The sequence below is a fragment of the Micromys minutus genome, assembly GCF_963924665.1.
Source record: "Micromys minutus genome assembly, chromosome: X".
Lineage (NCBI taxonomy): Eukaryota > Metazoa > Chordata > Mammalia > Rodentia > Muridae > Micromys > Micromys minutus.
Genome location: NC_137970.1, coordinates 103333777 through 103347697, shown reverse-complemented (window position 1 = coordinate 103347697; position 13921 = coordinate 103333777). Strand labels below are relative to the sequence as shown.

Sequence of the window (13921 nt, the reverse complement as noted above, 5' to 3'; positions counted from 1 at the left end):
ATGTAGGAAGACCATGCACACTGCTTTTCAATAACGTGGAAAACAGCAAGGAGCCTGAATCCATTTAAATCACTTGAAAGATTATAAATATACCGTACTACTCGTTTTTGGTACATTGCATTAAGTTGGTATTTACTAACCAGAGGGGTTGGATCAGAATCATATGGAGAATGTAGGGTAGCGGAGAGTGTTTGAAAAAAGAAATGTATTCAAGAAACTGACTGGTTTCCTTAAAGGCAGTCACAGAAGGAAAGCACAACAGCCCCCGTTAATGCCATTTAGGGAAAAAAATAGATTGAGAAAACACTGGAGGGGACTAAGGGATCAAAAAGATGGAACAATTCTGCACGAGAGTCTTCTCAATAGAGCTCACAGGTCAGAGAAATTGAAGTGATGTAGAATTAAGATCTTGTTCCTATTTGAACTAACCTCAAAATCCATTGAAAGAAGCTTACAAAACTCTAGTGAATACAAAAATAATTCTAATCAAATGGTTCCACTTAAGGGATTTTTTCAGACTGTGGAAACCTGCCCTTGTAAGGATATATATATATATGTATATATATATATATATATATATTAAAATCACACATGTACTTTTGGTGGAATGTTTCCAAAGTGTATTCTACACATCCCTGTCTTAAACAGATGACATTGCATGTTTTGCTTTCCTGATGGCCCGAGTTCTTATAAACCTTCTATTATCCTTCGAAGGCAGCTGCAGTGAAGCAATGGCCTTAGAGTAGCAGTGGCCTTGTACTTTGGTTAAATGGCTCAGACTTTTATTATTGTAATTTCTTCTGCATTTTGTGTTTCTCCCAATGGTGTGCTCAATTCTTTTACTGATATAAGACTGCAGTGATCTTTCTCTACTGATTACTTATCTGCTTTGGGTCTACCTTGGCTTGGGAATCCAAATAAACAGCCTCATTAGAATTATCGTATAAATAAGAGTCCATGGTAGTTTACAGGTTCCCCCCCCCCACTAGGATTTGAATAGTTGAAGTTGGTGTCCACATAAGTGGGTTTAGATAACATCAATATGATAGGGTATCACAATGGATGACACTCATCCAGATACTTCAGGTTTTCAACCAAGGTGAGGCTTTGAGGTTTTAGGGACATATAGGCATATGATGGCGGAATTAATGATTTTTGTCCCTTCTTTATGATAGTGGAAGAACTCAAAGGCAACTTTTGGAATATGGGAAAAAGGGCAGATTAAAGAGCCTGCCATTTGAAAGGTGCGTACTTTTCCTCCTTTCTTCTCATGCTGACTGGAAGTTGAGTTTAGAGATTTCTATGCATTCTATAATTTGCATAATGAGCATTTCAATAATTTCTCTCTCTTGGGGATTTCAGGAAACAGTACATATCTCAATATCATGAACGGCAGTGCAGATCATCGCCAGACATTCTCTCTGATGTGTCAAAACAGGTAAGGTTTCTGAAAGGCCCCACTTCTTTAGAGAAGTACAAGTCATCCAGTCTTCAAATGCTTCCAAGACTTGATTTTGTCAGAACCTCCCAGTGTGTCTCAAGGTCACTCCATGTGAGGTTAGCCTCTTAGCCTTTTGGCACAGTCATTCCTGCTAATAGACCATTTAGTAAATTGCAACTAATGTGTACTATGCACCTCGGAAACCCCTGGTGTACCTCCAAATTGTAATCTGTACTATTAACATTGTGCAGACCAATCAAATTCCAATACATTTCCTTGGCTTCATTAGCAGAAGCGCTAAGGCTTCAGAAAAGCTATCTAGTGTAGTTGCTTATTTGTGTAGCGTGATTTCAGGATGCTCTTTTGCCCCGAGCACTGTATGATGGACACATCTGAGACTTTGATTGGGAAACTTGATCACTTTTCTTTGGCGCTCTCTACAGAATATAAATTCCGGTATCTTCACTCAACTCAGATAATTTTTTTTTTATCTAAAAGGCATCTGAAATAAAGCAACGAAAGGGACCATCTAGATTATGAACCTCTGGAGCCATTAACAGCTCTCCTTTTACCCTTTATAATGGGAAATATGGAGGAGGCGGAGTGGGAACATTAGACTGTGGTGCCCAAGGTCCACACAGCCATTCTGAGGAAGAGAGGGGCAGGATTCCTACTTCATTGACATAGTTACCAAACTAAACTGCTTGAAATACAGTGGTACCTGAAGGACAGACACATAAAATATGGAGTGCAGAAACGGGATGTCATCAAGAATGAAGAATGCTGCATGCACTTTCTAACATACAATTTGGGATATGGTGTAAGTCCCATTACCCTTTCAATACACCTATTTATTAGCTGTGAAATAGATCTAAATCACTTTCTGGAATCAGCGTTTCATAATAGGAGATTAACTTCCAGATCCTCCCTAAGTCCAGCTAAATAGCATTTTTCATCTGACATCAATGTGTCTTCTTTTTCAAGGTGGAAGATCTGAGACTTACGTATGGCAGCAGTTACTACCGAAATGTGAATGGGGTGCACGCATCTGAGCCTATGCTAGACAGTAGGAGGAGGAACTCTGCAGTTGAAGTGACATTTGCAGCTGAGCTGGAGCATTCCAAACCAGAGGCAGAGGCCACATCGATCCATCCATCCCAAAGCAGTTCCTCTTTCACCTTTATTTATGCAGATTCTGTCTTTAATACTGACCCTGAGCCCATAGATTTCTTTGAGGAGCGGAGCCCTCTAAGCTCTTTCCAAACAAAGTCCAAGTTTGCGGATAGTCACACAAGCAAAGTGAGTCCAGCAAGGCAGCTAACATATACCGATGTGCCCTATATTCCTTGTACTAGTCAGAAGGTTGATATTATGCCTCCCCAAGTCTTTTTTTATGTGGACAAGCCACCCCAGGTACCCAGGCGATCTCTGATCATGGCAGAGGAAAGTATCAGGCCAGACAGCTATGTAGATCCCAGTGCAATAAAACCAGCCAAAAGGAGCCCAAGGAATATGAGGATAAAAAGCTTACAGCAAGACCTTCAAGAACTGCAAGAAGCTATGGCTAGAACTAGTGGCAGGAGCAATATCAGTGTAGAGCCAGAGGAGGAAGACCCCCATTTAGATGATGCATTTGCATATAACCTTCAAGAGCAAACTCCTAAACGATCTCAAAGCCAATCAGACATGAAAATTATTCGTTTTCCTTTTGGATCAGAATTTAGACCTTTAGGGCCGTGTCCTGCTCTGACTCGTAAAACTGATCTGTTTACATGTACGTTTGCAGAGCAGGAGTTCCCAACAGTTCTCACGGATCAGAGCTCAGCAGAAAGGTATGTAGCTAGTGAGTCCAGTGATTCAGAATCAGAGATTCTTAAAACAGACTACTACTACTCTTTGTATGGAAAAGGAACAAAGTCACCCAGGGCCCGAATCCGCTTGTCTTCTGGTAGTCTTCAGCTAGAAGAAGAGGAGGAAGCTATTTCTTTTGCCACACCAGGTGCGGAAGATAGAACTTTGCTAAAGCCATGCAATTATTTCTTAGCTTAAAAAGGTGACCCTGTGAATGTTCCTGGTCCAGTTCTTTGTTCCCACCTTAGCTAAGGCATAAGAAGCCTTTTTGATCCATTTTTTTCCTTAGTCATTTTCATTGATGGTAAGATGGTGTGAAAGATCAAGATGCTATTTCCATGAGCTTCTTTCTTTTATTTCCTCCAGAAAGACTCTGGAACAAGCCTTCTCCCCAGCACTATTTTTGTGTGAGGGTAGTATATGTCATGCCATTATACATTTCCTTGAACAGATATTATTAGTGAAGAACCATTCTTCAATGGTGAAGAATGATGATGTGGGTCGGTGCATGGGAGTGGCTTCTAAAACCACCTTGTGATTTAGTAGTCCATCAATATGTTGGTTATTTTTGTGATTAGGTAACACCGAACAGTGGTTTCTCTCTTCATGACTTCTTCGGGACCCAGTGAACAGTCTTGTTATACTAAGAATGTCAATTTTTATAATATATATAGGTAAATGCATAGATCCTCTCAGCACAACATGTTTAGAATCAATAGAGGACTTAACAGATTTCTCAATCCAGGAAATTCATGGATTAGGCCCTTTTCTCAAGCAAACTGTGTGCCTGATGAGGATATTATGGTGTTTGGTGTCTAATTTCTATTAATTACTTATTATATAAGAGGTGATCAATGTTAACAGGCAAGCTTGTTTATTCATTTCTCCTGCCAGAATTTATTTTTGCCAAAACTTTGTTGCATGCATGCAGTCAAGGACATGAGGTGTTATTTTAATAAAGTGTAGTGGAAATTCCACTGAAAAAGAAGTTATAAGTATGGCCTTCTTTAACAAAATTCAGACGTAATTGGTTCTGGCCTATATCTAACAAGACAGAGAATGAAAAAAGGACAGAGTCAAGGGAACAAAAGGTATGGCCAGGAATGGAGGAATAGGAATAGACGTGGCTGGCATGAAAAGTGGCAGCAGCGACATCATACAGAGAACCAAAATTCTCTTATGTAAGGTTGTTTTTGACTTTTACATGGAGCTACGGCGGGGCTCCAACTCGAGATCCTCTTGCCTCAGCTTCCTGTGTGCTGGGGGTCCCAGTGATGGACCACAATGCTAAACTCAATTTGAGTCCTTTAAAAATATTATGTGCATGAATATTTAGCTGACTGTATGTAAAGACACCATGTGGCATGCGTGATGCCCATAGAAGCCAGAAGATGGGGTAGGGTCCCGAGGAATGGGAGTTACCAGACAGCCGTGAACTGCCATGTTGACAATAGGAACCCAATCTAGGTCTTTGGCTGACATGGCCAGTGGTCTTGAGCACTGAGCAATCTCTTAGCCTGCCAAACTCTACCTTTGACCCATGAAATATTCGTCTACCAGTCCTCCTGGAAGGCTACTGAAGAACTTGTTTTTAAGACCATGTTAAGTGTAAATGTTAAAGAAGTGAATTGATTACATAATCGATTTTATGTGTGATTTGATAAGAAAAGGTAGTTTATACAATTTTTTTGTCTCTACATCAGTAAAAACAAAACAAAACAAACAAAAAAACCCCCAAAAACCAAACCTTTATTCTACTCCCTTTTTCTGTTCCTGGACACAAATTCACTAAGACACAAGTATAGAGTAGTCATTTAAAACTAAGAATATGCTGAAGCTTGACTACTTATATGTAATTTCTATAGATTCCTACTTTCTTTTTTAGAAAAAGTTACCCGAAATCTTTTCCCCAGGAGAAACTCAAAATCTTGTGTTATATGCTATTTCTCATCACATTTTCATTTGAAAACTTTTGCTAAATGTATACTTTCTGTAAGAACTATAAAGTTCAATTCTGTATGTGATATTTTATTAAAATAGCAATTAGGGATATCATTAAACTAGCTGTCTGAAGATATTTTTAAAAGTACTATTAATAGTTTTGTTAAGGTAGGAGGAGAAAATCAGGATATATGTCTTCAGCTATGAATAGTCAATTCTTCCTAACTTTTAGTTTCAATGGAAGCCTTGGTTATGTTCCAATACTAAAAAAAAAAAAAAAAAAAAAGAACTATTTAGACTAATTAGAATAATGTATCAGACAAACCCCCAAGAAAACAAACATCAAGGATCATAAAATTTAAATACTTATTTTTAAAATTCCCCAAACAGTGACATATACTTCACCTAGAAACAGGTCTACAGGACTCACACGATAATGCATAAGCGATACCAGTTGTAGCTGGGATGCAGTTGTGTAGTAAGGTTTTCCAGAATCTATTTATGAACTTGTTTTTATTTTCACAAAAATATGAATGTCACCCATTGTTCAAGTCACACAATGATTTGTAGAGCACTATGGAGAACAAACTTTGTGTTTCAGTTACGACACGGATGACAAAACTAACCAAATCATTACTTCAAGGTACAGTCAACCAAAAGCAACAGTTACAGTATAGGCACCGATGAAAAGAATTTGCTTGGCATATGATGGTCTGCCGTTCAAACGTTTGTATTTCGTTTTTAAAAGGTTTGTGATTGACATTCCAATTTAAAACTGCATTGGCTACTCATATAACATCTTTCTTTTTCACATTTGGCAGTTACTCAGATATTTTAAAATGTTTTCTGCTAAAATCAAATGTGAAGATACAAACATTAAAATCTTAACTGTCGAAATTAATCATTACCAACAATTCTACAGCTACAAAACTATAGCCCTAGTTCAGCACTTAGGCAAACATAGTATATATATATATATATATATATATATATATATATATATATATATATTGGGCTTACAAAAAACTATTACTCACTTAACAGTACCATAAATAGAACTGTAAATTAACTGCACAGTCTATCTTACTTTTGTATGATGAGAAATGATCCTGCCCTATGGTATTTTCATATGAGCTGGACAATGTTTGTTTAAATACCCGTTCAGCATTGAACACACTATACTTATATATGGATAATTATAAAGAAAAATGTATAAATAGTTTCTACAAAAATGCATTACCATGACTAAAAATGCTGGTATAAGGTTATGTTCATACCTATTGATCAGGTATTTAATCACACGACAAAAAGCTTGTTCAAAGTTTTCTAAATCCAAGCATGTAATATGTGACTTAAGCTGAAGATTTAAAGACTGAAGCCAGACTAATTCCATCATTCTAACAAAACCCCCATTCTTGGCTAAATGAGATCACTTTAAATGTCTAACCATGTTAAATAAGGGTGAACTGCTTCTTCCATTTGAAAATGAAGATAAATACACCAAGAGGTACTTCTGCTGCTACATGTTGCATGAAAAATGCTTCAAACACAAGGTTCTCCAAGGTGCTAGACACAGAGCTGCCAGAATTCAGAACAACTTGCTAGGTGGTTTCCCCCCCAAAGCTTCTTAAAACACTTGTTTTAAGACGGTATTATATATTTCTACCTCACTACAAATAGTCATTTTTAGAATATACTTGGGTGGGGAAAAAGAATGCTTTTTGAAGCTTGATGATTTACAAACATTTGATAATTAGGTAGGATGACTTTGAAAGACCTGTATGTTTATGAGTGTACAGTTAACTAAAGATTCCAAACCAAATAGTACTGATTCCAAGAAAATAAGAAATAATGGTACCTAAAATTTAAAAAAAAAAACAAAAACTGTATCTCAACATTTACTACAATACAGGCAAAACTATAGTATTAAAATTATTCCTTACAAAATAATCTCTTTAAAATACAAAATGATAGCCACCATCACAAAATAGTTGAATAGCTTCCTCTAAATCTTCAATGTGGCAAAGATCCAAAAGGCACATGGAGCTCATGAGTTAAGCATTCTTAAGGTTGACATAGCTTTGGTGGGTTTCTCCTGGTCCACATGAAACAGAAGCCAAAAAGAATGACAACAAATTCCTTAAGGGGATTCATCCGCTGAACACCTATAAAATATAGACAAGTATAATTATAAACATATGTAATGATAAAAATCATCTATTCCTTACTCTTGAACTGTACAAGGAATGAAGAAGCCATGTTATTTCTATTGAATCTTACATAAATAAATATGTTAAGAGATGTAAAAGAACGGTCAAAAATTCCTTTATGTCTGATTTCACAACTTGCAATGGATTTATTTGCAAATAAGAAAAGAACCAGGGGATTTTAAGCATGGTGTAGCTCTAGAGTCCCAAGTAGGCTTTACTGGATAGAAAGATAATTAAGAGGGATTTTATAGGTTACGTATTTAGTTTCACCTTGAGCTTAGTTTGGCCAAGGAAATCAAAAGATGGGACAGGAAGAGATATAATGGGTTTAAAGTTAAAATCTGTACAACCATGTTTGAACTGACTTAAGCTAATGACTATGAATGCAAACGTGTTGTTGAAGAAAAAAAAAAATCCAAATCAAATGTAAGAACTTTGTGAGCCAAATCAAAGTAATAGGAGACAAGATGAAAACTAAATGCAATCAAATGGCTTTATTATTGCCTCCACTATTTTCTCTAAATCTTTTAATTGGCATTTCAGATGGTTCTACTGTAGAAACTTTGCTACTGGCGATGATCAGAATGGCGGTGTTTCTGAAAAGACTAAGAGTACTGTCAAAAGTAGTAATGCACATAGTGCTACATGAGCCCAAATAAGAGCATACTATCAAACCTTGAAAAAAATCAAGTACTGACTAAAAAATATATTCATATAGTTTTATGTAAAAACTATGTTAAAATCGGGAAAAAAAGTACTGACAAAAATGTATAATTTTAAGCAAAAAATGTTTAAAATCTGTACATTTATCTTTGTTTTGTAAAATAAAGTTGTTTTAAAAAAAAAGGTGCCAAAAAAATAAATTAAGTATTGACTGGCATATTTTCTACAGATGTATCAAAAATAATAGATTAAAAAATTATAGGGCCAGAGAGATAGTTAGATATTCAAAGCACTTGTTTTTAAAGAAAATACAGATTTCTTTCTAAGCACCTACATGGGAGCTCATGGACTTACATAAATCCAGTTCCACTGGATCAGAAGCCACCTTATGGATTGTGTGGGTTCCAGGCATGTAATGCTTCATGTACATATGGGCAGATAAATCATTTGTAAACATAAAACAATAAATGGTTTAAAAAGAAAAAAAAAAAAAAAAAACATACTCAGTGACATTTTCTCTCTTTTCATCCTAACAGGGAAAGACAGGGCACAACCTGGGCTGTTTGGATCAGTAGAAAACTACCTTCCTATATCTAAATATACTCATTCCAAAAGCAAATACTGGCTGGGGAGGTGGCTCAGTGGGGAAAGTCCTTGAAATACAAGCACAAGGGCCTGAGTTCAGATCTCTAGCACCCATGTTCCAGTCAGGTGTGACTGAGCCCACAGAATATCAGCACTAGAGGGTAGAGAAGAATGTCCTGTGGGATAACTAAACAGAGCAGGTTCCAGGTTCAATGAGAGACCCTGCCTCAAAAAAAAGGTAGGAGGGGCTGGAGAGATGGTTCAGTGGTTAAGAGCACTGACTGTTCTTCCAGAGGTCCTGAGTTCAAATCCCAGCAACCACATGGTGGCTCACAATCATCTGTAATGGGATCTGATGCCCTCTTCTGGTGTGTCTAAAAACATATGTACTCACATACATTAAATAAATAAATCTTCAAAAAAATAATCTAAACTTAAAAAAAAATTAAGGTGGGAGAAATAGAGGAACAACTCCAATGCTGAGTCTTTCCTATCCAAGCCCATGTGGAAGATAACCCACCCATGTATATACCCCCCATGCCCTCAAAGCAGATGTTTAAATTTGGCCAGAAACAAATCCGCTTTCAAGCAAACAACTATCAAAATGGGATTTTGCAGGAAAAAAAAATGTAGGAAATGGCTGCGCCAAAGTAAGTTTATGACATCAGAAACTAACATCTAACATGCCGACGGAGCGTTGAGATCGACACTTGAAACTTACTTTTGAAATTTTTCAATGAGCTTCTTCACCATTTTATCTGTGATGCCGGGACAGGCAGCTTCAGCCACAGCCATGCTTTTCTCCAGTTCTTCAATTGCCTGGTTGCGGCTTGCATTATTCTCATCCTGTTGCTTAAGCTGAGAAAGAGTGATGGCTATAACATTTAAAATCCCCTGCCACCCGAGAAAGATATCGGATGCTAAATAACCCACACTTACTTCAGCGAACGCAGGTGTGATGATCATAGACAAACAGCTCAAGGTTTGCACAAGGTCTTGCTCCTTTGAAGAAATGATACAGATTACCCGTACGGAATTAAAATAATCCTTCATGGCTTTCCTTAGTTATGTGATAACAAATGTGAATCAATTTGAATTCCTCCTTCAAAAGACTGAAGATAAAGCCGGTCCCTATGCTTTCTTTCTGTCACAAACTGTCATCCGTCAGTACAACCCCCTAACGTCTAGAATTACGATAGATAGCTGATTCTATGGGTTTAAATATCTCTACACGAAATGAATTTTAAATAAGAGGTCATTTCAATGACTTCTATGACTTAATCAGGTGACAATTAGTGATAAATTAAACATTACACACACATATATATTGAGGAAGACAGTTATACACAGGAATTAAATTCTCATAGTTTTGTACATTAAAATATCATAACACAATTTTTAAAAGTCTATCAGGAGGCTATGATCAGATGGGAACATAATATAATGACATGTATATGAAGATTATATGATGAAGATTATTACTTTGTATGCTAAATAAATGACTAAATAAATAGATGAACAGAAAAGAGTGAGTGAGTGAATGAATAAAGAACTAAATAAAGTGATTAGCTCCATACACATACTTCCCCATTCTGTAGTTTCTTTGGGTCAGGCTTCTTACGCACAGTGGTGAAACTCCATTCAGGGTGAGTATTACTTTCCCTGCTGCTGGATTCCCTAAAGAAATGCCAAGGATGCTTAAGTGATTCAGCACGGGGGGGGGGGGGGGAGGACAAAAGACAAAGAAAAAACACAAGCAAAGACCAAACCACTGAATCAGTGCAAAAAACTCTGAAGAGCATCTGGCATCAGTTTCAGGTGGCTACACTATTTTACTCAAGACCCGCAGTGTTTCCTCAGCCCTTAATGTTCACCAAAATCCTAGGTGGAGAGTCAATCTGTGTCTGTCTATACTGAACAGGATCTCTAGTAGCATGCGTTGTGTTTTTAAGGATTCATCAAGAAGTTTTCATGGGCAGTTCAGGTTAACAAGCCCTAGATTGGGCACAAACTATGGAGATGTTTTATTCATTTCAAATGCTGAGTAATTCTCATAGATACAGGTGCCTGAGAACACTGAAGAACTGCAGTGCTGCCCTGGGGAACTACTGAAACACTAAATCCTGGTGCAGCCCTTGGACTCTCCTATTCCAATTAACATACAGGCACAGAAGCCTAACTATTAACATAAATACTGCCATTTTTTTAGAGACCAACTTTTTTACAGGGTAAAAACCATACATACGTAAATAGGTGTAACAATTCACAGTTCAAGCTGATGACAGTTTGGTCCATGGCCAGGAAGTAGGAAAGACCATGAGATCAGCTCTCTAAGGGGGGGTCCCACAGATTGTCATCACGATGTGAGAAAACAGAATTCAGTATTGCTTCTCATGAACTAGACCTCCTATTCCAACTCCTATTCTAAAACTTTGTAATATACTCAAGTATCCACTAGGGGTTAGACCTAGACCATTTTAAAGCAGAGCCTTTCCCTTCCAAAGCATGTTTCCAAATTCGTTGTATTCCACTGTAAAGAACTTCACATTGGCCAAACTGACTGCTCAAAACATGATTAATAACTTTGTCTAAAGCAAGCATCCAAGGTCATTGCAAAAAGGCAGAGCATACGCAAATGGATCTGTCTTTAAGGAAAAAATAAAACCTGCAGTAATTTGTACATACGAGTCAGAGCCCTCAGAATCAGATTCCTCATCACTGTGGCCTTCTGCCTTCCACCTCTTAAATCGATCGATCAGTTCAGTCAGATAAGAAGTCTTCTTTGAATTTTTTACAATGAACTTATGCTTCAAAAGTTCTTTTGCTGTAGGACGCTAAGGTACAAACACAGGAAAAAAAGATGAAGGACACATGACTATGTTGAGGAAGTTTGGGATTAAGATAGGTGGTAAAATGCCAATTGAATTGTGAAGCTGAAATCTATAAAAATCATGTTTATATACATGAGAACAATTACGATGTAAGAGGAGAACAGACAATTCTATTGCCTTACAATGGCTCAAGTTAACCACATTAAATCCCACATTTCAGCTACATTTGTTAAAGCACAGGAGACAAAAGCTAGGATACACATCAGCACACTAGGAGGCAAAGCCTTCTCAGAAACAGCAGGACTTAGAAAGTAAACACCTAAAACCGTCAAAACAACAATTTAACACACTTTTATCACATTGACTATAATTTTTAAAAATCCATGCAAATGAGAAAAATTGCTGTAATTTTGTTATCATCTGCACATTTCCTGGAACCCTAATTTTGCCATTGTCTGCCCATATCTTAAGATGCACTTTTCTATCAAACATTAATTTTTATTTACATAAATGCAATCACCAAGTTGCTGTGGGGAATATGTTCCTCTCAGTATTTCATGAATAGCAGACTGTTTACTGTCAACAAAAAAATAGTTACATCAATCTTAGGCAAGGCTGGTGCAAAATTTGTAGTCAGCAGAAGTAAAAAGCAATTTTATTTTTAACACTCAAACTACTCTAATACAATTAGTCAATTCCACTGTTAACAGGTACACATAAATAAATAATAATTAATAAAACATGAATTATTTACTCTAATTGTCTCCTAGAAATAGGAAATGATCAGATAGGTGGGGATCAAAAAGATGATGTAGGGAAGGAAAAAACAAGGACTAAGAACAGAGTGAAAATACAGAAGAAAAAGTCCAGCTTCTTGGATGGTCTGCAGATGTTTTTCTCCACCACAGGAAAAGCCACCTTTGTTAGAAGTAGATGGAACAATAGGAAACCAACAGTGGTAGTAACAATGTATACTTACAAATGATGGATCTTTATTTAGGCAAGCATCAATAAACTCCTTGAAAGACTTAGTAAAGTCTCCAACAAGAGTTGGGGGGTTGTTTTTTGGAATAAGAAACAGGACTCTCATTGGATGCATGTCAGAATTCGGAGGCTCTCCCTTGGCAAGTTCAATGGCAGTAATTCCCAAAGACCATATGTCAGCCTAAAAAGGAATCAGTAACAAAAACTGTTCATCACCTGAAACTCCATTCTAGGATGCGGCCCCCCAAACCTGGTATCTCAAGAAATGTAGTGAATTACAATGATTTTAATGAATGGAACTCAAAGGTTATAAATTTAAATCTCATGCTTTGTAACAGGCACTACATTACTAGAGTGTTAAATAAACCAGATGAAAGTCCTTGCCTTCAACCGGCTCAGATTCTAATAAGAGAGACCGGTAAATGAATGACATAATGCCATATGGGACAAAGTTCTGTGGGAAAACAAAAGAGCAGAATAAGGGAATGATGGCCAAAGCAGGGAAAGGCACTCCATGCTGATGCAAGATGGTTGGGAGAGACATCTCTAGGCAGGGGATGCTTATACAGAGAGCTCACTGGGAATAAGGCTATTCCAGACACAGGGGAAAGCTAGACAAAGGTCCTGAGGTCAAAATGAGGCCATGAGGGCTGAAGCAAAGAGGGTACAGATGACAGTGGTAGAAGATAAGCTTGGATAGGCAGACAATCACCAGATCAGATAAAGCCTTATATGTCTGTCACTGGAACAACTCCCGATTTCATTCCAAGTGGAATGAAAACCATCGAACTAGAGTTCAAATATTACCAACACCAATGGGATTTACCATCAAGAAACAAGTATGACAGAAATTTTAGGAGCACTTATAAGGGAAGGAAAAGTCAGAGAGATTATTAATGAGGGTATAACTAATTCATTTTATCTATATAGGGAATACTTTACTTTAGAATCATAAGCTGACTGTTGAATAACTTCAGGAGCCATCCAAAATGGAGTTCCTACAAAGGTGTTTCTTTTAATTTGTGTATCTGTTAGCTGGCCAGCAACTCCAAAGTCAGCCAGTTTAACGTCACCTTGTTCTGAAAGCAAGACGTTGGCAGCTAGGGGGGAAAAGAAAAACAAAGTGAGAATCTCTCAGTCTCCCCAGAATGTATCTGCTTTTCTCAGGTTTCTATATGACTTTTGTATACCTTTAATGTCTCGGTGAATTTTCTTTTCAGAATGGAGATAGTCCAGACCTTTCAAAATCTCTTTGAGCATGGTGGCAATCTGGAACTCATCAAAGGGACCGGCACGGAGCTTAGGGACAAAATACACGGACATTCACACACTTTAAAATTTGAAAAAATAAAACTCGAAATTGGTATTTTTGAAACATAGGAATCATCTAGTTGCCTGAAATAGCCCATTAAACC

General features: G+C 37.3%; 2 protein-coding genes across 3 annotated transcripts in view; one reads left to right on the top strand and one right to left on the bottom strand.

The window, feature by feature from the left end:
* Positions 1–3490, top strand: part of FRMD7 (FERM domain containing 7) — a gene marked incomplete at both ends in the record, with an annotated part of 54363 nt that extends 50873 nt beyond the window's left edge. For both annotated transcript variants that reach the window (XM_080910537.1, XM_080910536.1), the window contains 3 exons: positions 1176–1244; positions 1363–1438; positions 2426–3490. In XM_080910537.1, the coding sequence (XP_080766663.1) occupies positions 1176–1244; positions 1363–1438; positions 2426–3490 (1210 nt within the window). The remainder of the gene's footprint in view (positions 1–1175; positions 1245–1362; positions 1439–2425) is intronic.
* Positions 3491–7262: 3772 nt separating this feature from the next.
* The window catches only part of STK26 (serine/threonine kinase 26), a 48269-nt gene continuing 41610 nt past the window's right edge, over positions 7263–13921 (bottom strand). The window contains exons 5-12 of the mRNA XM_080909685.1: positions 13697–13805; positions 13449–13606; positions 12502–12687; positions 11377–11525; positions 10275–10368; positions 9631–9693; positions 9413–9549; positions 7263–7398 (exon numbers count right to left, since the gene is read on the bottom strand). Coding sequence (XP_080765811.1) covers positions 7374–7398; positions 9413–9549; positions 9631–9693; positions 10275–10368; positions 11377–11525; positions 12502–12687; positions 13449–13606; positions 13697–13805 — 921 coding nt within the window. The 3' untranslated portion in view covers positions 7263–7373. The remainder of the gene's footprint in view (positions 7399–9412; positions 9550–9630; positions 9694–10274; positions 10369–11376; positions 11526–12501; positions 12688–13448; positions 13607–13696; positions 13806–13921) is intronic.